At 37.8% G+C, this 25536-nt stretch overlaps 4 protein-coding genes across 4 annotated transcripts; 3 read left to right on the forward strand and 1 right to left on the reverse strand.

Moving 5' to 3' along the window:
* Nucleotides 1–5492: 5492 nt before the first annotated feature.
* On the reverse strand, nt 5493–9588 carry LOC101295138 (zinc finger protein JAGGED-like). Its single transcript, XM_004300931.1, has 5 exons — nt 9527–9588; nt 7045–7151; nt 6565–6696; nt 6176–6260; nt 5493–6063 (listed from the first exon to the last, which is right to left on the reverse strand). Exons 1-5 carry the CDS (start codon nt 9586–9588, stop codon nt 5493–5495), a joined length of 957 nt encoding a protein of 318 aa, XP_004300979.1.
* Nucleotides 9589–11518: 1930 nt separating this feature from the next.
* Nucleotides 11519–13709, forward strand: LOC101314752 (50S ribosomal protein L15, chloroplastic-like). Its single transcript, XM_004299024.1, has 4 exons — nt 11519–11650; nt 11757–12093; nt 12196–12347; nt 13214–13709. Exons 1-4 carry the CDS (start codon nt 11582–11584, stop codon nt 13436–13438), a joined length of 783 nt encoding a protein of 260 aa, XP_004299072.1. The 5' UTR covers nt 11519–11581; the 3' UTR covers nt 13439–13709.
* Nucleotides 13710–16181: 2472 nt separating this feature from the next.
* Nucleotides 16182–18252, forward strand: LOC101315048. Its single transcript, XM_004299025.1, has 4 exons — nt 16182–16530; nt 16743–16907; nt 17006–17069; nt 17474–18252. Exons 2-4 carry the CDS (start codon nt 16768–16770, stop codon nt 17783–17785), a joined length of 516 nt encoding a protein of 171 aa, XP_004299073.1. The 5' UTR covers nt 16182–16530; nt 16743–16767; the 3' UTR covers nt 17786–18252.
* A 1380-nt stretch (nt 18253–19632) lies between these two features.
* On the forward strand, nt 19633–21037 carry LOC101315339. The gene is made up of 4 exons (XM_004299026.1): nt 19633–19717; nt 19894–20051; nt 20158–20221; nt 20311–21037. Exons 1-4 carry the CDS (start codon nt 19637–19639, stop codon nt 20599–20601), a joined length of 594 nt encoding a protein of 197 aa, XP_004299074.1. The 5' UTR covers nt 19633–19636; the 3' UTR covers nt 20602–21037.
* The last annotated feature ends 4499 nt before the right edge of the window (nt 21038–25536 follow it).

Consider the following 25536-nt stretch of genomic DNA (forward strand, 5'->3'; position numbering starts at 1 on the left):
TTGGGAATAACTTCATGTTAATCCCTATACTTTCAATTTCATCAGTTTACCCCTTAAACTTTTGAATTTTCCTCAAGCGTAACCAAATGTCCTATATTCTGTCCAAATCGGACGTTAACTGCTGATAATTTTAACTTTAACTGTGAGACCAGTATCTAGAATTTGGGCAAATCGGACCTTATATGTCCAAATTTGACCTTAACTGCTGATAATTAAAGGTCAATTCAAACGGAATATGAGAATTTGGGCACGGCAGACAGAAATTGAAGAGTTCAAGGGGTAAACTGATGAAAATAAAAGTGTATGGACTAACATGAAGTCACCCTCAAACCACAAGGGGGTAAACTAAATTTAATTCTTTTCTTTATGTTTTGTTTTCTTTAACCTTTCATTATAAAGAGATTAGGTCATTGTGCATCTAGAATTGTAAAGAAGAAAAATTAACAAAAGAACTGAGTTGAATTTCCATTGGTCTAAGTAGGTTTGTCAATTACCCTAAAGCTGGTTGTTTATATAACACGAAGGAATATGCCCTAGCAATTAGTCGTCAATTTTACTGCTGAATGCCATTAATCAACGCCAGGTTAATATTATGAGATAGAGAGATAACTAATTAGCAAAACAATCTAATTAGCAGAACTCTGAAACGCCTAGTGAGATAGCTAGTGATCGATGATTATTAATTAGCGGTGAATAATAAGCTACAAAATATGTTTAATTATCAAACTACACTAGCTTTAGAAATGTTAGACGTTAATATATTAATTTGCAACTTGTTTTTCTTTTTTTTTTTTTTTGATACGACACTAAACTTGTTTTTCTTATTTTATTGTTTTTATGAATATGGATAGTACGTGATATATCTCTTTGATCAGTTTTGGCTTTAGAACAGTGGGTGTACTATAGAACATTAATACATTATACTGCATGCAGCTCCAATTATCCATGATCAATCCCTCTCTTTTTCTCTGTTTCTCTGTTTCTCTGCCCCAATCTTTGTCAACCAACAATATATACAGTGATCAGTTCACAGTCTCTCTCTCGTACCTTTCTTTTCCTTCATATCTCTCTCTCTCTATGTCGATCCCTTTGATAATCGTCTTGGGATCGCGCCGAGAGTACTTGCACTCGCTCCATGAATTACTAATCATCATTAACCTAATTAAGCAGGATTATTTGCAGCTTAATACACACTGTGATTGATAATTGTGAAATTCCAAACAGTGAGGCTAGTTGGGGCATGCCGTGCATTTCACAGATGAATGCTTACTCTTTTTCCTGTATAGAGCTAGGTAGCTGTGTTCGGCTTTTAGTTGTCAGTGAATAGTAACCAAAAACCGATGCTAGAATTAAAGATGCAAATCCAATCAAATCAATGTCCCTCATCGACGTTTTCTCCTTGTTTTTTTCTTGTACATTTATGGTAGGCCTGTGGTTCTTCACTTATTACTAATTGAATGCCTGAACGTCTAGATCTGACCTAGTTTTTGATTCGCTCTGTAAAGGTGAAGATTTTGAGGCCGAGTTTTATAATTATTTGGGTTCTTCTTTTGTTTTTTCTTTTCTTCTTCTTCTTCTTCTTCGATATTCTTCTTCTTCATCTTCTTCTTTATCTTCTGTTCTCTTAAGCAGCTGATGAAAACCTGGGAAAGATGAACATATATATGTAGCTGTATTGCTGTACCAGTACTGTTAATGAGCTTCAGCAAGAATAGAAGATCAGTATTAATTTTACCAAAGGAAAAAAAAAGAGAAAGAATATAGAAGAACGATAATCCAGTATAGTAAAAACATACATATATAATGACAATCATTAATCTCAAAGTAATGATCGATATACTAAAACTGGATCTCTGCTATGTCCTATCTCTTCTTCATCAAAAGAATAGATTCAAATAAATGAACTGTGAAAGATCTTCAGTTATACGGTGGGTCCAGATAGAGTAGCAAGGTTTTTATATATAACTCAAAAACCAGAAAAGGATAAGTATGCAGGAGCTAGCTATTCAACTAGGATGGTCCTGGTTCGAATCAGATTGATGTAGTTCCCATGAGTTTAACAGACTGATTTGATTTTACACATATAAACAGCTGCTAGCTAGCTGCTTAATGAAATTATTATGAAAGGAACACACTCTGAAACATTTTTGTGGCGCTAGCTATTCCTGTAGATGTTCCAGTCCAGCTTAACCTAATCTAACCTGACCTAAACTATGAATATATGTGCATCAGGTTTTAGTCCGGATCGAGGTTTATATATATTTATAATTTTGTGGCCGGTGTAGCTAGATAGCTGTGGCTAGGGTTTATGAGAGCCAGCCGCTTTCATTGGTCTGCGTCTCTCGTCTAGCTAGCTCCTGCTCCTCTCTCTCCACCTCTCTCTATTGCACTTCAGCAATCACTTCAAGTTGCAGTTTTGAGCACCTGAAAGCCCTAACTCTGGTCTAATTACTATTTCCTTCAGCAGACTTAGATGTTCGAAATTCGTAACCAAACCGCTGAGATCTAATTAAATTCTTGTTTTCTACATACGAAGGAAGACAGTATATATATGTACAAGTATACATGTATCCAAATATCCAATGGCTAGGGCTTTACTTTCCAGTAAACTCATTCTCTCTTCTTTTGGACGCTAGCTGTTTTTGTCCAAGCTAAGTACTAATTACTTTTGTATCTTCATTAAACTCGAATTAAAAGGTTATTATGTGGCCTTTTATTACAGTTATCTGTTGCATGTATTAAATGATATCTGTTCTTCTCAGTCGTTTTGGCATATAATATATATATGATTCTCAAATGTTAGTTCATTGTGTTCATCAACAATTCAAGGCCAATATAGCATGCTTAAAATATTTCACGTTTTTAGTTGAAATTTATCGACGACAAAATAATTGATCATGATTCTGATGCCCAAATAATCAGACCTTCGCTTTTTGGGTGACCTTCAGTTTACTCCCTGTGTTTTTCCATGTCTGGCAAGTATATTGCACTCCACCTGCAGCTTGTACCTACACGTCCTTATTTTCTTGCTACATCTTAATTAAAAAATAATAATAAACAAAAATAATTACTCTAAATTTTTATACATAACAACATTTTATCAGTACGTTGCTTTTATTAACAACATTTTTAATAAGACTTTTATAGACTAAGTAAGCAGTACACAAGCGAAGCACCTTCAGGGTCGTTAAAAAGCAACGTTCCACAAAGTTTCATATCCTACACTAACATAGACTAATTAACCTACATGGTAATCTTTCACGGACAAAAATGTCCAAGTTTCTTAGGAAAATTGTATAGTACATACCCGTATGTGTTACCTACATTTACAAATGTGACAACATATTTGTAGTCAAAGTGGTAATGTTGAGTCATATTATTTGTAATCTTATTCTAATAATTGTAATTATAAAATGTACAACTATTTTACAAGTTTTTGAACAAATTGTTCTTATAGTTGTAATTTTGTTTGATTTCATGTAGATAGTGTAAATAAATTTGGTAAATTTGTTCTCAATGTTGTAATGTGATTCATAACATTATAATTTTTTTTCAAGTACATATAAAATAAAAATAGAATATACATCCTAGTACCATAGCTTGTCTCAAGTTCTTAAACCTAATTTATGTTTCCCATGCATATAGTCATATAGATGAAATGTGTTGAGGTTTATGAGGTGTATATACGTAATAAAGGTAATTTATGAATCTTAAACTTGTGCAACAGTGCTTCTATGAATCACGCACGTTATAGTTTCTTGCTTATACTACAATTCCATGATTGACAACTGAAAGTTAGTTGAATGATTTGTTTCCCTAAAAGGCGGAGTTTTCACTCTTGGATGAGCTTATATACTTAAATGTGGGCTCCAATTCCCAATGATATTATTTGCTTTGCTTTAGATTGAATAGGTTATACCGGAATTTCTTGCCGGATTTCTTATGTAAGCGTTGCAATTAGCTATGGCCAATTGACTAATTAATTACTGAATAACAATCAACTTCTATTGAAAAAGTTTCCTTAGTCTTGAAGAGCTAGCCTAAATGTTGTTTAGATCGACTTGAAGAGCCTCAATGTTTATATGCATGCTCAGTGAATGAAATTATACTTAAGATCATCAGATAATCAATCTAAACAAGAAAAATTGAAGAACCACCGAGCATAATTGATTAAAGGACTTATGATCAATAAATTAAACTCAAGAACATTTTGATAAAAACTCAAGAATTGTGATCGATAATTAGACGTTAATCGGTCTATTTTCTAAACTTGAAGAGGTGAAACGTTTTAATCTAAAAGTTTTGTGAAAAAATTTAGAGATGATCTTCGCAGTATGATTGAAGGGGGCAGTTAATTTGCATATATATAGTTATTGACCTTCACAACATGATCGAAAGGGGGCAGCTAATTTGCATATATTATTACTAACCGTATATTAGATAGGTAGGAAGAGTTATATTACCAGCTAAATTATTTCAGTATACATGTATGCATGAGTAGAATACTATACGATTGTCTTTACTCTTCTCTTCTCCTCTCTTCACTTCTGAATAGGGCGAGTCTGAACTCTGAAACAATTCAATTATGTGCACTGTGGGGTGATACAAGCGCGTTGGAGTTTGGAGTCTCTGGAGGGAGAATTTGCAAAGTGGATCTAGCAGACACTAAAATATACTTTGATTGTTTTCCTGGTGGTGTGTGTGAAGAAGTTTGCAGGAAAAAGTAACAATGGAATTGTGAGTTATCAGCAGGTCATTGCCCCCTACAGTGCAAGCATGGTGTGACACAGTGACTTACATAAATATATGACCCAGCAAAACCAGAAGATCCCCAATTTTGGGCGCAGAGGAGACTAGAAAGACAGAGAAAGAGAGAGACCCTCTTTCTTCTTACGGTTAGATAGGTGAATCCAATTCTAAATACTATTGAATGCTCCACAGGAAAAAGTCATATGAAATCAAGTCATGGAAGGCAAAGGTTAAAATATTCAAATATAGCATGCAAAACGAACTGGAAATGCCAAAAGGGGTTGGGAACTTTCAGTTCGTTTCTAACTGGCAGTCCCTTTCTAGTTCCCCCCTCTTTTCCCTTTCAGAGTTGGGAGTATACACAGCTGCTTACACAAGTCACAACATACACAAGAAACCCAACTACGCCCTCTTCCAAAAATCCCCACAGCTTGAAGCCAAACTTGCTGAGCCTGTCCATGACCTCTAAAGCTGCTGTCCCTTAGTCCAGTCCTTCCTGTAGAGAAACACCAAAACTCAATCTCTCTCGCTCTCATCTTCTTCTTCTTCTTCTTGCATTTTCATGACCCCATTTTGTCACCTTCTTTTGCGTCTCTCATCTCTCCCTTTCAATTCTGCGTGGCGTGTCACCAAACACCCTAATAATACTACTACTACTTCAGACTTACTAATTACTCTATAACTCCATTAGAGAAAAAAAATATATTTAAATAATTAATTAGGGAGCCCGGCCCTTAATTAATTTAGAAGCCATGTTGAAACCGGTTGATGGAAGGAGGAGCAGGGGGCTGTGTTCCTGAGTAGTTCATCGACGCATCCCTGGCTCCACCACCGACCCCGCCTCCTCCTGCGGATCCAGTCATTTCCGAACTCAGGCTGCTACTTCCTTGCCCAAACCCTCCGCTATGCGTGACCGGAGCACCAATACAAGTATAGTTATTATACCCGCTGTTGTTGGTGGACTGATGATGATCTTGTGCACCCGCCGCGGCGCCATAGTTCAGATGATGGCCGTACTGGGAAGCACTAGTGTTGTTACCGCCGAGGACATGCCCGACGTAGTAGTCATTGTGGTGTTGATAGTGTGAAGAAGGGTAGGAGGACATGGGGCGTGAAGGAGAGGGGTATAAGTAGGGCTGCGGCGGCTGTGGTGGACCTGGGGCGGCTGCTGGTGGCGGAGGTATGAGTTGTGTGGAAGGAGAACCAGAAAACATTCTTGCAGGGAATCTCAGAGGCAATGCTGTTGGGTCACCGGGAGCTGATCCTGCAATTGGGTGGGGGTACCCTCCTGGAGGTGTCATCGGATGGCAGCACCTAAGTAATCAAAATTAAACCAAAAAATTTAATTACCAACTAATTATCACCGGAAACATATCAGAAATTTTGTGTCAAAATTCACATGCATTATTTGCTTATTTTGCATTACCCTAAATGAGGAGGGCCAGGAGCGGCTAGGTTATCGTTGTTGAAGACGAGCTGACGAGCACGGTTTAGTGTCTCTGTCTCCCTCTCTGTAAACAGAGACCCCCCAACAACACAAATCAAATCAAATCACATCAGAAATCTTCCGCAAAGACTTTTGATAACAGACCCAACTTTTGTTTTCTACATTTGACATGACCACGCTAAAGGCTTCATGGCCAAATCGATCCGATGATCATCGACCTGGCAGTACTATCCCTCAATCTTTTCCTCAAAATATATATAAAAACTGAGATAAAAATTACCAACTTTCAAGCTTTTGAATAATAGAGCACAAAGGAAAAAGAAAAGGAGAGGGAGAGGCTGGTGAAGTCAAATCGAAGTAAGACTTGCCTTGGCGGTGGCGGTTCATGTGTCCCCCAAGAGCTTGAGATTTGCAGAACTTGAGGGAACAAAACCTACACTCGTAGACCTTCCCACTCTCGTCTTTTCCATCTTTTCCGCCGCTTTTCTTTTTTCTATGGCCTGCAAAACCAGCCTAGCCAATCAATCAATCAATTCAAAGCCTCTTTGATCAGACAAATCCTAGCTTTACCTCTCAACCCTAGCTAGCTAGAATTTAAGTACTTAATTAATTACACAAATCTCATATACTGTTAAAGTGTTAACAGATAGCTGTTCTAAGGAAAACGTTGATTTAGGAGCCCAAAATCTCCATTGTCCTATGATCTTCATGATTTCAAGGCTGTAACTTGGATCAAAGAACAACTCTGGAGTTGAGAAAACTAAAAGAAACTATGAAAAGAAATTTAAGAAACAAAGGTTCACTCTTGAACGGCGGCCCTTTGGTCTAGAATTCGTGTAAAACGGTACCTGAGGAGGAGGAGGCGTCGCCGTCGATGATTTGTTTACCATTTTCTCTGTCTCTATCTCTATCTCGATTATGATCATCAGGCAAGTTGTTCAGGTCTAATGGATTCCTGCAAATTAAAACACCAAAATAACAAATCCCACTTTAACATTAACGATGTACTAGACTATTGTGTGGGTTAAAGATGGAGTTGGATGAACTAGCAGAGAGGAAGTGAGTTTGAAAGGGGTGTTAATAGGACTTTAATTAAAGACGATGATGACTTACATGATACCGACAGAGAGAGACAGAAATGAAATTATATGAGGCAAAAGCCCAGACCCGAAGCTAGCTATCTGTATCTCTCTCTCTCTCTTCTCTATCTGTCTGAGTCTCTCTCTCTCTCTCTCAGATGAGATGTGGGATGGGGTTGGAACTTGGAAGTGAGTAGTAAAGCTATAGCTTTTAAGAGAGAAAATAATTCAAGGGACTTTGAGTTGGAGAGTACTGCAATGAAGAAGCTAGTTGAGTGATGGTGGAAGATAAAGAGCTTTGAAAGTTCTCTATCAGTTTTCTCTGCCAAACCCTTTGGAGTTTGGACTCATCTCCCTCTCCCTCTCTCTCTCTCTCACTCACCATTCAATATATAAATTCAAAAGGAACAAAGGACGACAGTACTGGCTCTCGTGACTTTAAAAATGGCTTTAGGTATGTGGAAGTGTCATTTGGTTTCGTTGATAATAGTATCAGAGAGGGAGGAAGATTATATGGCTTCAGGGTTATATTTCATTATTTGTTGCATATTTCACAGAAGAAACTAATTCAACTACGTACTCCAGACTTCAGAGTTCATAATACCATAAAACACCAGTTAACTTACTACTGGAGATTGTTAATTGCTTGTTTGCTCATAATATCCGCATTTTCAAAGTTCATATGTATACAACGAAGATTAATGATCTTCACCGGCGAAGGAGATATATGCATGGGGAATTGGGGATCACATATAGCTAGCTAGGTAGTATTTGTCTTTGTGCTTGTCCTGTGCTAGCTTAGCTCAGCTCTACCCAGGCATGTATAAACTTAAAGGCAAGCCAGAACCAAAAGAGTGAAAGATGGTATTTATAAGCTGTGGAGGTTGATCAGGGCAATCAGTGAAGACATGCATACAACTTACTACTGTTGTGAATGATCAGTAGCTATATATGATCATAAATGTTAAGATATATATATATATATATATATATACACACACACACAAGATCGAGAATGATACATACATAGATCGACATAGATATATATGATGAGATTATATACGTTATGTAATGGATGGTCCATACAGTTTAATGCACAAGGCTACTAAGCTAAAGACTAAGGGCTCCTGGGCATCATTGTACCACTTTGACTGCCATGCATCATGGAAGTGTTACTATCAATGTCTGATTATCAATATTTTCATGATCTAACTTGGGATGGGCTCAACCTCAACCCCACCTAGCCATGTCTTGTTTATTCCTTACTAGTACCTGGGTTTTTGTTCGTAGTCATTTTCAAACAACGTCGAGATTAATCAAATTAATCAAGGATGGATCGAGACTATAGATGCGAATGTCCCATCCAACCCCATATTCGTATGTGTAATTGTCTTAAACGTTGTAATAATGCAATGCGAAGTTACTTTAGACAAAAGCACCCAAGCCCTCCATACCACCATGGACCATATATATGATGATTATGGAAGAAAATGTAACACTTTGGATAATTACAACATGGACGGTTTGGTACGAGTTTGCAATTGAATCTATATTAATCAACTGCCCTCTCTTTCTAATGAAACATCTTTGTCCATACCGAAATGAGATAGAGACAGGGATCAAATGTTTGAATTCATACCTCAAATACTTGAGAGGATTATATAGCTTACTAGTTGTTATCCTTGGCTTAGTCAATCGGACGTTTGTGAAACTCTATATTGATAAAGTAGTATGAGGTTCACATCCAAAACCAATTGGTAATGGGTGGAGTGGCCCAAACCCTTTTAAACCCATAGGCAAGGTTCCATATTCTTGATATGGGATTGATATTTCAACATGTCCCCGCACGTGTGGCGAATTTTTAAGCCTAACACGTGGACAATATTTTGGGGTGACGTGGAGTTCGTGTGGCCATTAGGCTTCATACTTAAACGTGGGTAACCCGCTCTGATACCATGATAAAGTAGTTTGAGATTCACATCCAAAACCAATTGGCAATGGGTGGAGTAACCCAAACCCTTATAAACCTACAGCAAGGTTCTATTTTCCTAATGTGGGATTGATATCTCAACAAAGTTGGGACAATATCAATATAATGTGATCTACGGGCCACGTTTGTCGCTGTTTGACATGGTATCAGAGCGAGTCCCTCTCAAATTACTTCTCCAATTCTCACGAGCCCGATTTGGGTTCATTCTCTTGTTCGGTTCAGGATTCTATTCTCTCGCCCGGTTCCGGCTTTTCATCTCACCATCGGAATGTTCCGATTGGATTGTCACCAGGTGTCCCCTGGTTCTTTCCTTCCCAATTCATTCCACGTGCAGACCTTGAGTCAGGTTGCACGTGAGGGGCATGTTGGAAGTATTGGAGAGGAATAGATCCCACATCAGAAAAGTGACAAATAAAATATAATTTATAAGTGGATAGATCTTATCCAATTGTACCGAGACGTTTTGTGATTAAAACCCAACACCTTAAAGGTGGTTAAGTTGGGAAAATATCGGTACAATGTGATCTACGGGCCACGCTTGTCGCTGTTTGACACTATATATGGCGCAATGCATATGACACCATCATTTATATTAAAAGAAAGGGGCCCCTTATGAAAAATGGTGTGTTATATCAATCTATGATGAAATCTTGACTGCAATTCTGTAACGCTTATCATAAGCTGACATAATGGCGAAAAAAGGAAGCGTCGTTTTAGTAAAATGTGGTTCACCTAACATTGCTATTTCTTTTGTTCAATGATTTCAATCCATGCTTTGTGTTGCTGGTTCTACATTTTCCCTTGTTAGGATAACATGTTAATTTGTTTAAATAAAGCAGTGCCCTAGGCATTATTTGTATATTTGAGATTCGATCTACTCTAAATATAAGCTTCTTTACTTAGCTAACTTGAGCAAATATTTACAAACAAGTGAACAACTAATTTAAATCACCGACAGAGTTTGACATACGACAATAGTGTTCACTTGATCACCCGGTAAATAGAGACCATAACATAGTACAAATCATAACCTTATTTTCAGTCAAACGAATCATGATAACTAAGGTGGGTGATCTCCTATCTGGAATAATCAAAATATATGGATAAATATTCAGGTGGTTGATGGACCACTCTACATATAGACCTCGAGGTGGAGTACTGATGATTAAGATTTTAAAAACAAATTTATAAGGTCCGTCCATGCAAGCATGCATAAGCCGTGCATCCAAATACTGGAAAAATTTATTCAAGTGGTCCTCTCCATTCTCCAGCAAACACCAATTTATATGAAACCATCTTCTTCTCTTTTCTCCTGTACTTTAGCTCCAGCTTAGCTAGTGACCTTCATCTTCTAACATTATTCCAGTAATCATCGTTTCAGTCATGCTTTACAGTCATACATTCATACATCTCTTTCTGCGGCGCTATCGAATTCGATCATGGAGCCCAGATGGAGCTCTCTGCAACTGTTTCAGATTAATTATCATGCCCATCAACATTGCTGTATGGTTTTATGAAGATTTTAAATTCAAGTGGTGGCACAAAAATGTAGGAAAAAGACATTCGAATAAAGGCAGGGAGGGGAATCCATGTACTAGTTGCTGCAGACTTGTGCAGATCGTTGAAGCTTAAACGTTTATTCAGATTCTTACTTGGTTTAAAGAATGTAAACTTTCCCAACTTCAGGTGTACCCAATTTGATGTTTTATTGCCATAAGTGTGCAAGTCAAAAGCCCACTACTTCTGGGCACTATGAGGCCTATTGAGTTTCAGTCTGGAACAAGTCCGGCCCAAAATGATCAAAGAGGCCGGTCACACTATAACTTTTATTAGTATATGCCCAGAGAGCTTTGTACAAAACCTCTAACCGAACCGATGACTTCGATTTTCAATTTTTTTATTTTATAAAAAAATCCATTTTCTTCACCTTAGTTCAATTGGGTTCGATTTCGGTTAGAGATATGCTCTTGATAACTTGGGTCATAGCTCAGATAGCGAAAACTATACAGCTAACTGTGTCGTTCCACATATACTAGAGTCTTGCTATTTGTATGTGATGTTGTAAACAACGGTTGTCCTAGATGCGTTCTGTTAATTAATTTTGATTGATAAATTCTTCCGGTTTCGAAATATATGAGCCCACATTCATTATGGTTGTTAGCACACACCAGGCCCAAAACCTAAACACCAGTTGTTACTATAGGCCCAGAGAGCTTATCCAACAGAAAAAGAAGAAGAAGAGGCACACAGCTTATCCTATCTGTTTGTGTAACTCTCTGTGAGCAAAGCTAAGAAGCTACACTCTTCCTGTTATCCATGGCAGCGTCCCCGCTCTTTCTTTCTTCAAGCAGCCCAGCCCTGCGTTTCCCTTCTTCGCCATTCAAGGTCTTCATCACTTCTTCTTCTTCTTCTTCTTCTTCTCCGCTTCTCCAATTGTATATATATTTCTCAATCACCTCAAAAATGCGTTTCCATTTTTTGTTTTTGACAGGGAAATGTGAGCAGCTTGAGGCCAAGCTCATGCTCAATCCCCTCGCTCAAAACGACGACGAAGAGACAGCTGGTGGTTGTGAACAAGGCGGCCGCGGCCGCAGCCGGGGCTCCGGTTGGGAGCGTCCGGTTCAGGCTGGACAACTTGGGCCCGCAACCCGGGTCCAGAAAGAAGGGGAAGAGAAAGGGAAGAGGTATTGCTGCTGGCCAAGGCAACAGCTGCGGGTTCGGTATGCGTGGCCAGAAGTCCCGGTCCGGACCGGGCGTCCGGCCCGGATTTGAAGGGGGACAGATGCCGCTCTATCGTCGGATTCCCAAGCTTAAGGGAATTGCTGGGGGTAATATGCACGCCACGTGTTCGATGAAATGATTTAATGAGTTTATGCATTGCTTGAAATTTGAATGTGTAACCGGGCTTGTGTGTGTTTTGGTTTTGCTAGGTATGCGGAAGGGGTTGCCGAAATATGTGCCTGTGAACTTGAAAGACATAGAAGATGCAGGGTTTCAAGACGGAGAAGAGGTTTCGTTGGAAAGTTTGAAGGACAAGGGGTTGATCAACCCGTCGGGGAGAGAGAGGAAGCTCCCTTTGAAGGTAGCGCTTGCTTGATTTGTTTGATTTATGCATTTAGTGGTGAAATTGTTTTACATTTGAAGTTCTAGACTAAGCATTGTTGTCTTAGCGGTTAGTAATAGGCTGTCAAGTGTGATATGCTACTATAGAAGAGTGGAATTTTACTTTAAGGATATAAGTTTGGGATGAGTGATATTAATGCATAAGCTTACACATGGTGGTCGTGTTTATTTATGCTATTTTGATCAAAATGCGGCTGAATCCGCAGTTGTAAGCAGGTATAAGGTTTAGTTTGATTTTTCTTTTCTGTATACCCTGAGGTAAAGGATAGATATGGAAGATTATAAAGTCTGTGTATAAGCATTGGTAACAGATAATGCAACTTAATCTGTAGTGGTTGGTAATACATATCTCCCTTCTTATCAATTAACAGTTCTGATATGTTTGATACCAATCAGTGGATCAATATGCGTGTTTTATGTTCAGCTGATTCCTAGAATATTTGGTCCTGTTTAAAGGTCCCGATACTTTTATATGATCTGGTTTTGATACTTTGATGCTCTTGGTAACATATTAAATGCTTTCTAATCCTGGAACCTAATTCAGCTTCTATATGGCCTACTTGATATGACTAAAAGATGTGGCGAAACTTTAACGGGAAAAAAAACTATATCATAGTATAAAAAAACTAAGCAATTCTGATTTCTGATTTGGCCCAGTAATTTTTGATGCATATGGGATTGCACGTACTTTCTATGGGTTCCTCAGTTATCATTGCGCACCTCTTAACCAATTATCTGCAAATTCAATAAAAGCATGGTTAATTGCAATTCAAGTCACTGAATTGTATACTTATTTAAATTCACTTGACTTCTCTCTTTTTCAAGATTCTTGGTGATGGGGAACTCAAAGTAAAGCTGAGTTTTAAGGCTCGGGCTTTTTCTGCAGCGGCAAAGGAGAAGCTTGAGGCTGCTGGCTGTAGTCTCACCGTTTTGCCTGGCAGGAAGAAGTGGGTAAAGCCATCAGTTGCTAAGAACATTGCCCGTGCTGACGAATACTTTGCCAAGAAGAGAGCAGCCGCAGCTGCTGCTGCTGAATCACCATCTGCCTAATCCAGTTGGCCAAACTTGTAGGCGGAGTAGTACATGGTAACACATTTAAGGCTGTTCATTTTTTTCTTCTCTGCTATAATATTTGTTTACCAGTTCAGTATTATAGACTAACTTCTGGCTGTGTCATATATAAATATCGAAAGTAATCCTGTCAATTCTTCAAATTTTAACTTCCCACTCCCCAGCCTTTGAATTTGGCTCATGGAATATTGTCAATCCTAGGTCAATTCTTTTGCTACTGATTTTAGTTTCTTGTCCTAAAGCCTCTCACATTTGAAGACTGTGCATGATGTATGTGATCTATACGTAGGACTTTCAACTATGAAACGTACAACTTATATGCATCCCTAACTAGGAATCATTTTAGGATCATAGATTTATGATATCTTGGTTGATGAAATTGTTCGGAGTCTTCGTTGCTTTCCATGTCTAAGATAACCCTTGAACTCGATTCGAATTCAGTTTTAGTGAGCTGTGGTATTATTGATTTATTGTTGAGTAGTGCTCTATAGTTTAAGTCATAGTGGGATCGTCACGCCCATGTTTGCTTAATCATAGTAAAGAAAAGGCACGAGGCACGGGATTTGCTGCCATTTTGTCTAATAATAACTTGGATCTATTGCCCTTGAAAACAAGGGCAGAGATAGGCCAATCCCAAAAATGATGGCCATACTGACTGAAGTCGTGAGATGGAATCATCAAGACAAAGCATGTGAGAAAGTTTCAAAACCCTTTGCTTTGGTACCCACCAATGTCTGGTGTTTTGCCTGTACTTTTATGTCAAATATCAGCCTCAGCTAACTTGCTCTATCAAGAAGGTTGTAGGTGAAGATTTCAGGTACATGATATCAGAGGTAATTTCTGGTAGAAGTTAGTAACTGCATCAGATATTGTTGAAGGTTAGGATGCTTTAAGGCCTTGGACAAAACCTTGTTGCTAAACTTATTTAGAACATGTGATGTTTCGAATTTTTCAACCGAAAAACAACATAATGTGCCCTAGATTTAACGATTGAAACTTAATAGAACGTCATATTCAAAACATGATTGAATTTTCAGAGTCAATATTACAGCTCAATGAATCAGAGTGGTGGGGAGGATTCTGGTCCCTGAGATGGGAATGCATCACCATCTAAATCTTAGGAAATTGATAGCGGTGGGGGTCCAAAATCCCATTTTATTTGGTAGTTGTCAATTGCTCCGTCACCTCCACATGACTGGGGCATAACATCCCAGGCATCAAACCTAATGCCGATTTTCACCACACAAGAAACGTGGCTAAATGTGTCATTTCCTTCGCAATCCGAACACGCTGCGACAGCCGTTTACAGCTCTTCTTCCTCTCCTCCCTTTCGGCATCTGATTCCGTCTACATCATAAACATAACATCTTCCCACGATTTTTATGCTCTACGCGGTTTAGTTACTTCTACTGATGTTAGATCCTATGGAGGACAATTAGATCGATGTCTAAGCTTGTTGATAATGTTTTAAAATGAGTAATGACATACCTACCCTCGCTGCGACTAATACCATCTACCCAAGGTGAAACTGAAATACCTGTAAGTAGTTACTGTGGGTGAAAAATATAAAATCGAAGCACATGGTTTGTTTGAAATTGTCCTCGTAAAATATCTATGTAGCTAGGTTGTAGGTTCTATTCTGCTATAAGCTTGACTGTCAGCTTTTTACTTTTAACCTTTCTTTTAAACGTGGCTGAGGTACTTTGTTGTATACCACGGATATTTATGGCGGGAAGGGTTTCAAAATGGTGTTGTTTTACCGCCCACAAATAGCGCAACTGAACTGTGGGCTTGCCCCAAGAAATATCTTTTACTTTAATATCTTGCAATAATTAAAAGGGGTGTATAAAAGATATTTGTTGTAAAATACTAAATTATACATAAAATTCAATATACCTAACCTTTGATTAGAACAGTTAAATCAAGATATTTTCCTTTCAAAATAGATATTTCTCTTTACACCAATCAAATTGCAGAAATTGGTCTGCAGGAAGTGAGGTGGGAAGTTAGAAAAAAAAAAGGAAAAATATGTGTATATAAACTATGATTCGTCTGATTCTTTGTTATGTACCACGTTTTGATCATTAACTATCAAAACTTAAAACTTGAAAGCACTAGTTGAAAAAAAAAATTAATTATATGATCGTACACATACTTATTTCAGCATAAATATCAAACTTGACTCGAATTTAGATTTTTTTAAATAAGAAAAATGTGTTATTGTTTTGAACCGAAATTTGAAACATCTTTTTATACGATAATTTCATTAACAAATGCTCGAACGCTGAATCTCTTTTTATGTATCGAGATCATTTTCATCTAACTTGCAAGTCTAACCAAGTTTCCACTATAAAGAAAATGATTACACTTGCTCATGTAAGAGAGCTAATTTTCATAAACATAAGTAATACCACTTGACATCTTCATAAAAACAAATAAATAAAATAGAAAATAAGCATACTGAGGAAGATGCTGTAGGCACGTGACACGTGGGAGCAAGGGGGTAAAGTCAAAAGAGCGGGGGGAATCGCTAGTTAGTTTCGGTGCCAATATCAATGACACTTCTCGCGGGAGGCACCGCCTGCGTGAAACCCATTACTTAATTCCACGTCGGCATTTCCAAATTTTAAACTCCCACTAAAAAATATTAAAACTAAAAAAACGACACAGCCTCCTCTGTCGGTCTTGGCTCTCTTCCTGGCACGCTCCACACCTCTCACCTTCCCCATCTCTCTCTCTCTCTCTCTCTCTCTCTCTCTCTAGCTGTGCTTAGCCTGTACCCCTGTGTAACCCAATACCCAACCCTCTCTTTCTTCTTTCTTTTATGATTCTTTGTTCTCCCTCTCTTTCTTTCTCCTCCTTCCCCGGCTCTATAAATCCTGTAGAGCCCTTCCTCTTTTAACCTTCCTTCCTTTCATTTCCTTTCCTCCCCTAATTTCGCTTCAACCCCTCTTCTCAATTTTCTCTCCACACTCTCTTATGAGTATTATCCTCTCCTTCATGCTAGTCTAGATTTCTTTCTCTCCAGACTCACACCTGAACCACCTTAACTCATCACTCTTAGCTTCAAGGTAACCATCCTCTTTCCTTTTACTTTTACTTTTTTTTTCAATTGTTCTCAGAATTGTATTGAAAACGCGTTGCCGGTTATTCTTTCAGATCTGCGGCGTAGTTTGGTCAGATCTGTTTGATTTTTTTCTTTGTTGGATCAGATCGATTCAGTTGGAATTGATTTTTCTGCGGATTGAGATTTAAATTATGGATTTGTGGTGGTGTTGACCAGGTCTTGTGCGTTGACGTTTTCAAAGATGAATCACTGTGCGATTCAGCAGAACAACGCGTGCGAAGAGATGAGGAATTTGAGAGACGCCGTCGTTTGTCCCAAGCCTCGCCGTTTGAGGAACGCTGTCCTTCACGAGCCCGTCAGATCTTGTCGATGGCTTCTAGGGTAAGTTATTCACGATTTTGATTTTTTGTTTTTGTTTTCGGCTTAGAGTTTTGAATGAATGAGAGTTGTGTTGATTGGATGTTGATTTTGAATTTCAGCCACCAAGCTGAGCTGAGTGATGGGAGAGCAGGGTCAGATCTTTTGGAAAATCTCCTTACCAAGGTACGCCCTTTAATTCCTTTTTCGGTTGTTAGAGTTTCAGATTTGGAATTGAAATCAATTCTGTCGAAATAGTTAGTTAAATCAAGTTACCATGCTCAAATCCTAGTTTGATTGTTCAGCAAGATAGTTAAATAGGCAGTTTGAGGACATTCGGAACTTCATTTCATCATTTCAGATCCGCAATTAGATCAATAATCTATAGATCTGTTCTAGGGACGATGCCTTGTTTATAGGAACTACACAAACCCGTTTGTTGTTCTTCCCTTGCCAAGACACTCGATTAGGATTTCCAGGCATACAGAAGTTGGTGTGGATATGAGATGTGCTTTGTATTTGGTTTCGTTGTGTGTGTTATAGCTTCTATTGTACCCTGATATGAGTGTTTGTGTTGTATTTTTGTGCAGGGTTCTTATGGTGTTGAACAATTTTACTGTACAGAAATAGCGTCGGCGCACCCATTTTATAGCGGGTCACCACCGAGCAGAGTAGCTAACCCACTAATTCAGGATGCTAGATTTGGGGATGAGAAGGTCATCTCATCATCACCACTGTCACCTACCCCTCCCCCTTCAGGTCTGTCATTGTCTCCATCATCAACTGCAAGGAAAGTAGGTTGTGTTCGGGCCAATTTTGGAAGCAAGCCAGCAGTGAGGGTTGAGGGGTTTGATTGCCTTGATAGGGATCGGAGAAACTGTAGAATCCCTACCCTGGCATAGAGCTAAATTCAGGCGATAAACAATGAAGAAGGTACATAAATTGAGATTAAGCTAAAGTTTGCTATAGACAGTTACAGAACTTGGATAGTGAGAGAGGTAATTTTGAAATTCTCAATCGAGAATGAAGGAGATCCTTCTGCCTTTTGTAAATATGTTTGAGAGATTTGTGTAAATGAGATGTGTCATGTAAGTAAATCAGATGTTGACCAAATAAACAGAGGGGGTCTTAGGTCCATTTTTAGGTGAGGTTTATGAGGGAGTGGAATCTGGTTTGAGAAGAGTCTGTGCACCACCCTCTTGTATTGTAAATAGTAAGAGTCTGGTGGGAAAGTTTTCTTTCTGTTACCATTTAGGTCTTTTGGGCTTCCAATGAGCGGCTAATGAAGTGAATCTGTACAAATGTAGTTGCTGTTGAGTCGATGTAAACAGTCATTTGGAATGTAAATATACCATTTGTGTTCTAGTCTTGTTCTGCTCCGTTTTATTGCATTCGCTTGCTTTTCTGAACTGTGGTACTATGTTTTCAACTTTCATCTGCAAGCAGTGTTCATTTTCTGGTTTCATTTCGTTTGTGGACTTCCTTGTCTGTGGTTTTGGGATCCTGAATGCTTCTCTGACCATTGGAATTGATCTCACAAACCTTTCCGGGATGTTTATGGATATGTCCATTCTCTTACGAGATTGATGAATATCTTGCCTGATGGTAATGTCCAAGGCCACAACAGCAGGAAATGGGAAGTGAAATTATGTAAGATTACAACACCGGAATATAGAAATTGCTCGCAAAAGTGGAAAAACAAAGTGGTTTCTCCTAATACTAAATAGAATCAAGGGGGCATGAAGTACTACACATGAGAAAAATGTCTTATATCAACTTTCAACTACACTGGTGATGTATCATCATGTATGTACGGATGTACCTACAATGTTCATGCAGTTTCATAGAACATGCTGAACTCAGACAAGTTTACTTGCTGATACAAACAAGGGATGTGCAGTTTCCTCAAAAACAAAAACTGATGTTTAAAACTTGAAAGTCACTTTCTACTTGCCGTCTGTTCGTTAATATTTTTGATGAAGAGAAATGTTTTCCATTACATCAACTAGGCAACTAGGTGTCAAAAATCTTCAAATTGAAAAGATATCACACATGTTTATAGATTCTCTTACACAATTTAAGAAATGTGACATAAATCAATTTCTTATCATCTCTGTTCATAATACATAATCTTTGTCGATAGTAATAAGAGCGTAGAAACCATTTTCTTCATAACATATGAGACATGAATTATAACTGAATTATATGAATCTTTTTTCTTTTTCTTTTTTGGGATAAATGGGGGCCAAAGGCCCAAACAAGGAATTATGAATTGTTTGGAGTGCTCCAGCTGCTCTTGATAACTTGTGTGATTATGTTAAATTTAGGATTGTAACAGATTCCGAATCATATGAATCTTTATCGATAGTAATGGGAGCGAAAAAAATTTAACAAATCTTTCACAAATCACACAAAAAATATGAGAGATTTATAAAGTTTAATAACACGGATGTGAATATGTTAATAACCTAAAAAGATTTTCAAACAGCTTGTAATCTAAGTTATGTAGATAATTTCCTTTCTTTCACTAGGAAAGAAAATAGAGCTCGTTAGACAAAACCATCAGCTAAGATTCTATTGGATTACAACCTAAAAAAATCGCTTCAAACTAAATAATAATAATAATAATAATAACAATAAATAAATAAATAAACCCAATTGAGAGGAACTGTCGGTCTCTGGGCCTTTTTATTTTATATTTCTTTCTGTTTTTGGTTGTGACCCTCACGGCCGCCTCCCTATAAATCGGCTCCATGCTCTCCCTTCTTTCCCTTCACTCAGTTTTGCCTTCCTTCTCGTTCCAACCTCACCACCAGCTCCCACTCAAACTTCAGGTACTACTCCCCTCAATTAATTCTCTTGTGCGTTTTTTATTCCCTATAGTATTCCAGATCCCACCACACATCAATTTCAGTTCTGAATTTTCTTCACGTTGATCTACCAGATCTAATTTATAGCTCAAAATGGTTTTGTTTCTTCAGTTTTTTTTTTTTTTTTTTTTTTTGGGAAGATGAACCACTGCGTGATACAGGAGACAAGCAGCGCTCTTTCGGTTTGCGAAGAGATGAGGACGGCCCGAGACTCCGTCGTTTGCCCCCAACCGCGCCGTTTCGGACTCCGAAACGCCACCTTTCACGATCCCGTCAGATCTCTCCGTTGGCATCTCGGGTAATTCCAAATCCCAAATCCCAAATCCATGTTTTTCCATATGTTTTCAAATTATGGCGAATTTTTGTTTTTGAAAATTTTTTAAAAATTGAATTGTAAATTCCAGCCATCAAGGAGAGCTCTGTGATTCAAAGGCTGCCTCTGATGCTTTGGACAGTATCTTAACAAAGGTTTGCTCCCTTTTATTCAAATTTCGGGTGAGAAATCTGTTTTTATTTGTATATGTGGTTATGCTGATTCGAATTGGTTTTGTTTGCAGGGGGTTGAACCGTTTTCGTTTACAGAAATAGGCTCGCCGCACCCATTTTTCAACGGGTCGCCGCCGGGTAGAGTAGCTAACCCATTGATTCGGGATGATAGATTTGGGAGTGAGACACTGACCCCAGTGTCGCCACTTTCACCGGTGTCGTCATCGTCTCCATCATCTTCTACAAGGAGTGGAGGAGGCTTTGTTCGTGCCATTTTTGGGAGCAAGCCGACAGTGAGGGTCGAGGGCTTTGATTGCCTGGACAGGGATAGCCGAAATTGCCGCATTCCTTCCCTGGCTTGAGAGGTACATAGGATAAGATTAAGGTTTAGAGTGTGTGCTAAAATCGATCAGAAAAGAAAAATTGAGAAGAATATTGGAAATTCTCAGTGGGGGAATGAAGTTGATCCTTCTGCCGTTTGTGTAGATATGTGTCGAGGGATTACTGTAAATGTGATGCGTCGTGTAAGTAAATGAGTTTGTAGGCAAATAATTTGAGAGGTCATGTCTAGAAGAGAGGGGGAATTGGTTCGGAAAAAGTTTATGTACCACCACCCTCTTGTACCTCTTGTACAGAACTAGTCTATGCTTGGAAAATTTTCAATTTGTTTCCATTTAGGTGTTTTGGTTTTGATGAGCAGCTTAAGAAGGAAATCTGTACAAATTGACGTTGCTGTTGAGTCGATGTAAACAGTCATTCACAATGTATATATTCCATATATTTACATTTGTCTTTCAACTTTGCTCTTCTGTTTTCTGGATCTGTTTCAACATGTTCAAATGATGCTACCCCCATGTTTGCTTACGATTCACGCCAACTAGTGCCGTGATAAGCTTCCAGCTTTTCGGCCATGATCTGGTCTCAACTCTCAAGAGCTATATTGTTGATTTTGGCTTTGAGTTGTGGACAGTCCGTTTGAATCGTTGGAATCAATCTTACATCATAGATGCTTTGTGAAAGGAAAGGATCATTCATCCTGTATGATCTGCTTTTCTCTACACCCCTTTATTCCTAATGTTGAGCATCTATGATCGAGTAGTGGAACCCTTTTCTGTGAAAGCTTAGTTGTCTTGATGAAGCCAAAATGAGGTAAGGGAGATGTTGAAATGTCGCCAAATGATTCTGTCAAATTTGATGAAGAATTTCTCACCGTGTTGTGTTTGGCAATTTCGGGTGTCTGTTTAAGATGTAGGAAAAAGTAGATGCAGTGGTATCCAATAAGACAAGTAGTCAAGTGACTACTAACAACTTACTAGGGAGGATCCAACTTTAATATTTGGTATGGGTTGCAGATGCATTGTCAAACTAATCTCATCATTACACACAAACTTTAGTGCTTGTGTCGTTGAAATTACGTATCCTCTCTCTTTTTCGCATTTTGTTTGAAAAAGAATTTTCGAATAAGCTCTGTGCATCACACTATAGTCTCATGTTTGTACGGAGTTTATCACTATCAAAAACGATAACCTCTTTTACATTATTACTTCAATTATGTTATAGAGACTCAAAAAATTGTCATAATCTAAATTGGGGATTTTAAACCACATGTTTGGTTTGTAGCAATTTTGTCGCAAAGACATGTACATCATTCTCCATCTTGAGTCTTATATGTAATTGTTGTGACCTCTTTTTATCACAATCATTATAGTCACAATGTAGTTCTCAAAAGTTTCATACATATTCCGGTTTAGTCTTTCCATTCATTCTTTATATTTCTGCATTTTCCTTTCTATGAGGGATACTTAGTTACTTACCACCTCATACGTACTTTCAAGTAGTAAGGATTGATCTTATTATGTTGTCTTCCCCAAAGATTTCACCCTCAACAAATCGGCCGAAGGGTCCTCAGTAAATCTTTTTTCTTTTATTTCTTGAGCGAGTATCTATATTAGTTTAGAAGCTAGGGTTATGCAGTTAATAAGCTATCTAAGGAGATCCTGGGTCGAACCGCCTGCAATACATGCAATATTCTGAAAGCCTGTATATATGAAGCCCTTGATTGGTTGCCTTATTGCGGCTAGCTTAAACTAATGCCTTTGCGCAGAAGTATTTGACTGGCCAGTTACTTCTCAGCTGGCCTGCCCTTCCCTCAAAGGTCTCTCTTCCCCGGTACCAAGACCAACCACTTCGTTTCGGTTTGGGGCAGTCCCTCTCCATAAGGTCGTTATGACCTAGATAAACTGGGTGGCTACTGCTGCACATGGCTCTTCCATCACCGATAATAATAACAACTCACTGCAGTCTGTGCAGTGTTATAGAAAACGAAAGGCAAATCACGTAAGAGATTGTCAGGGTACGTGTGCGTCTAACTGCCAAAAACCAGAGAGAGGCTGAGGCTCTCCATATATTCAAATACTATAATAAAATGAATCGAAGCCCATATCTTACTCAAAGTGGGCGGCGGACGGTGGGCGGTGGAAGGCTGTCCTGTGCTGATAGGGTTGAGCTATATTCCTAAAATATCTAGGAATGTTCTAGATCGACATCACAAATATCTCAGATCCCTGCTGATGATATGTTAGCAGTAGAGTTGTTTGAAAAAAGATCAAGTTCTGTGTCGACACACCCAAATTCTATCCAGATTCATAGACTCATGAGTCTGGCAGGGTTGGTTTTTATACATATTCGTGGTCCAATGTAACTTGTTGCATGTTTTTGTTACTCAGTTTTAGAAAATCAAACAAAAATATGATAATTAGAGAAATGTTTGATACTTGTTATAGCAAATTTGCTAATTCGCGAGGCAATTCACAGATGTAATGAAAGTGAAGGCAGTGGCGGAGCTACTTGAAGATCAAAAGGGGTCATGGCACCAACATATTTTAGCTTGTATATGTATTTTTGATATATTTCTACTTTATAAGTTGTTAAAAAATGTCAAGTATCATTTGGTCTAGTGACATAAATATCTCATTTTAAGTAAAATGTCGTGAGTTCGACATTGTAGAACAGTATTATGCATTTAATAAAAAAATAAAAGTTGGTTCAAAAGCTTAGGTTAATAGCATATATTGACACTCCCTCCATTTATAATCTTTGGCTCCGTCATAGGATAGATACAATAGTGTTCATATGGTCACCTAGTGACCAAATAAATCATGATCAATCTACCGTTGAATGTAAATCTAAGAGTGGAAAATATTATTTTAAAGTTAAATTGTTTTGTTTTTCACCCTTAGATTTATATATAACGGTGATTGATCATGATTTCCTTTATCATTATGTGACCATATGAACACCACTCTTCTAACCTACAACAATGACAAAAACTCGTTTGCCAAGCATAGTTTCACAAAATCTCCCCTCTTTTCCTTCAATTACATCTGAATTTAGTAAATAAATAAACTTTGCATAGATTACTAAGCGTTAGAGGATAAACATACAGAGAACACCACCAACATCTTATCACAATAACAAAACGTTTGCGATTTTGGTAGACTAGATTCTGGTCGAAAACTTTCACGAGCAAAAGATGTCATTTATGTTGTCACGTCTTGTAACACATAGGAAACCCATATAGGCAGTGGCGTAGCCAGAAAACTAAACTAGGAGGGTCATAATTTAATAAGAATTATACTAAACAAAAATAAACTTTTCAATCTTCTTTATTTTTCTCCATTTTACTTTGGGCACATAATTGTTCATTCTTTTTGTATTGTAGGAGTTAGTATCGCCTAAACCCTTAACAGTTTGAATAAAATATATATAATATTCACGACGATTGCTTATATTGTGACATTTTTTTAGATTGTATGGAAGTAATATGTAACATGATTAGTATGAAAGTCAAACTTTATACTAATATTGTAATAAAAGTATAGATGTAGTAATTATATCAACCAACAATTGAAAGTATAGAAAAGTGAGAAGGGTCATTTGAACCCCCTCTCACTCTCGTGTGGCTACGCCACTGCATATAGGGGCCGAATTTGGAGATTTTTTTGCAAACAATAAACACCACCAGAACCAGTAGGAGATCGATTCAAAGTATTAAGATTTAAGACCCAACTTGGCAAGAAAGATTAGGCCGAATATGAAGCCCAAAGGGCAAAGCCTAGGTCGGCCAGCAGCCACCACTCAAAAGCTGTCATTTTCCAACAAGTTGGAGAGCTAATTTGTTCCCTCTTGAGTCTTGGCTTTTCTAGTTGCCGGCAACAACTCATGGAGATAGCTTTCTGGGTTGTTGTCACAGCCGAAAATATATATAAAACATTATCATAGGAACCTCTTTATTCCCCAGAGGCTGTGATCTATCGTAAACAATATTTGGGAACTGTCAAATGACAACGTGTTGGTGAATCCATATGGCTGAACAAATTGAAGAGGTCTTTCCTGACCAAAAATTAAAATATAATGCAGAGGAAAATCTTGGAAAACCCAACTGTTATCTCCTTACAGATCCAGAGGATCAAATTGCTCAACTCCCACTCCTGATAACATAGTTATCTAGACTCCCATATTTTCCTCAAACATGTCTATTCGTAATTGTTGTGAACAGAACGATGTGTCCTTCTCCGAAAAAAAAAAGAAAAAAAAGAAATGATACACTTAATATAATTTATATGAATATATATCGTAGCACTTATTTATCGTCAACAGATGAATATTATGACTACCAATGTTAATTTTTTATTCATTGTCATTGCAAATTTATTTTATGTCTCGAAAGTCACTATTCTTTTTACAAAAGAGTTTGTTCGTGTAGCTTTGCTTTACAGTTTTAAAATCTGAACAATCTTTTCTCTTTCTTTTTGAATTTTTCGTGTAGAAAGAAAATACTAATTAAAGTGAAATAAAGTCTACTAATGTAATTGTATGAAACAAATAAATACTTATGAAGACATTCTTGTTTCGTTCTAATTTTATCGGATGTCCTTAAAGGATATGTCTTAATGTCTTCAGAAGAGTTCATTGCATCTGCGTGTGTTATAAGAGCATCTCCAACAGGTTCCTTATTTTCTTGAACTTTTCAATTTTGGAGAATATAGAGCTGTTTTTAGGTCCAACAGTTTCCCCATCACATTCCCAAAAATGGGGATGGAGAAGAAAGAGAAACTTTTATTCCCCAAATTTGTAGCAAAGCCTTCTTTCCCCAAAATTAAATTCTTCACGTGCTCTAATGAATTCAAGACAACAATATAATATTTTATTGGGTATTTTATTGTTACGATGAAATATATAATATTTTTTTGTTATAATTAATAATGATATAGTATACTTTATTGTTGTATTAAATG

The sequence above is a fragment of the Fragaria vesca genome, linkage group LG5 (assembly GCF_000184155.1).
Source record: "Fragaria vesca subsp. vesca linkage group LG5, FraVesHawaii_1.0, whole genome shotgun sequence".
Taxonomy (NCBI): domain Eukaryota; kingdom Viridiplantae; phylum Streptophyta; class Magnoliopsida; order Rosales; family Rosaceae; genus Fragaria; species Fragaria vesca.

Excerpts from the sequence above, each read along its gene's own strand:
- LOC101295138 (XM_004300931.1), bottom strand. The coding sequence starts at position 9,588 with ATGAATTGGGAAGGAAAGAACCAGGGGACACCTGGTGACAATCCAATC. Across the intron at positions 6,261-6,564 it reads CATGAACCGCCACCGCCAAG|AGAGGGAGACAGAGACACTA; the intron begins GCAAGTCTTACT and ends CTCTGTTTACAG. Across the intron at positions 6,064-6,175 it reads CCTGGCCCTCCTCATTTAGG|GTGCTGCCATCCGATGACAC; the intron begins GTAATGCAAAAT and ends TTGATTACTTAG.
- LOC101314752 (XM_004299024.1), top strand. The coding sequence starts at position 11,582 with ATGGCAGCGTCCCCGCTCTTTCTTTCTTCAAGCAGCCCAGCCCTGCGT. Across the intron at positions 11,651-11,756 it reads TCCCTTCTTCGCCATTCAAG|GGAAATGTGAGCAGCTTGAG; the intron begins GTCTTCATCACT and ends TGTTTTTGACAG. Across the intron at positions 12,094-12,195 it reads GCTTAAGGGAATTGCTGGGG|GTATGCGGAAGGGGTTGCCG; the intron begins GTAATATGCACG and ends TGGTTTTGCTAG.
- LOC101315048 (XM_004299025.1), top strand. The coding sequence starts at position 16,768 with ATGAATCACTGTGCGATTCAGCAGAACAACGCGTGCGAAGAGATGAGG. Across the intron at positions 16,908-17,005 it reads TCTTGTCGATGGCTTCTAGG|CCACCAAGCTGAGCTGAGTG; the intron begins GTAAGTTATTCA and ends TTTGAATTTCAG. Across the intron at positions 17,070-17,473 it reads TGGAAAATCTCCTTACCAAG|GGTTCTTATGGTGTTGAACA; the intron begins GTACGCCCTTTA and ends ATTTTTGTGCAG.
- LOC101315339 (XM_004299026.1), top strand. The coding sequence starts at position 19,637 with ATGCTCTCCCTTCTTTCCCTTCACTCAGTTTTGCCTTCCTTCTCGTTC. Across the intron at positions 19,718-19,893 it reads AGCTCCCACTCAAACTTCAG|ATGAACCACTGCGTGATACA; the intron begins GTACTACTCCCC and ends TTTTTTGGGAAG. Across the intron at positions 20,222-20,310 it reads TGGACAGTATCTTAACAAAG|GGGGTTGAACCGTTTTCGTT; the intron begins GTTTGCTCCCTT and ends TTTTGTTTGCAG.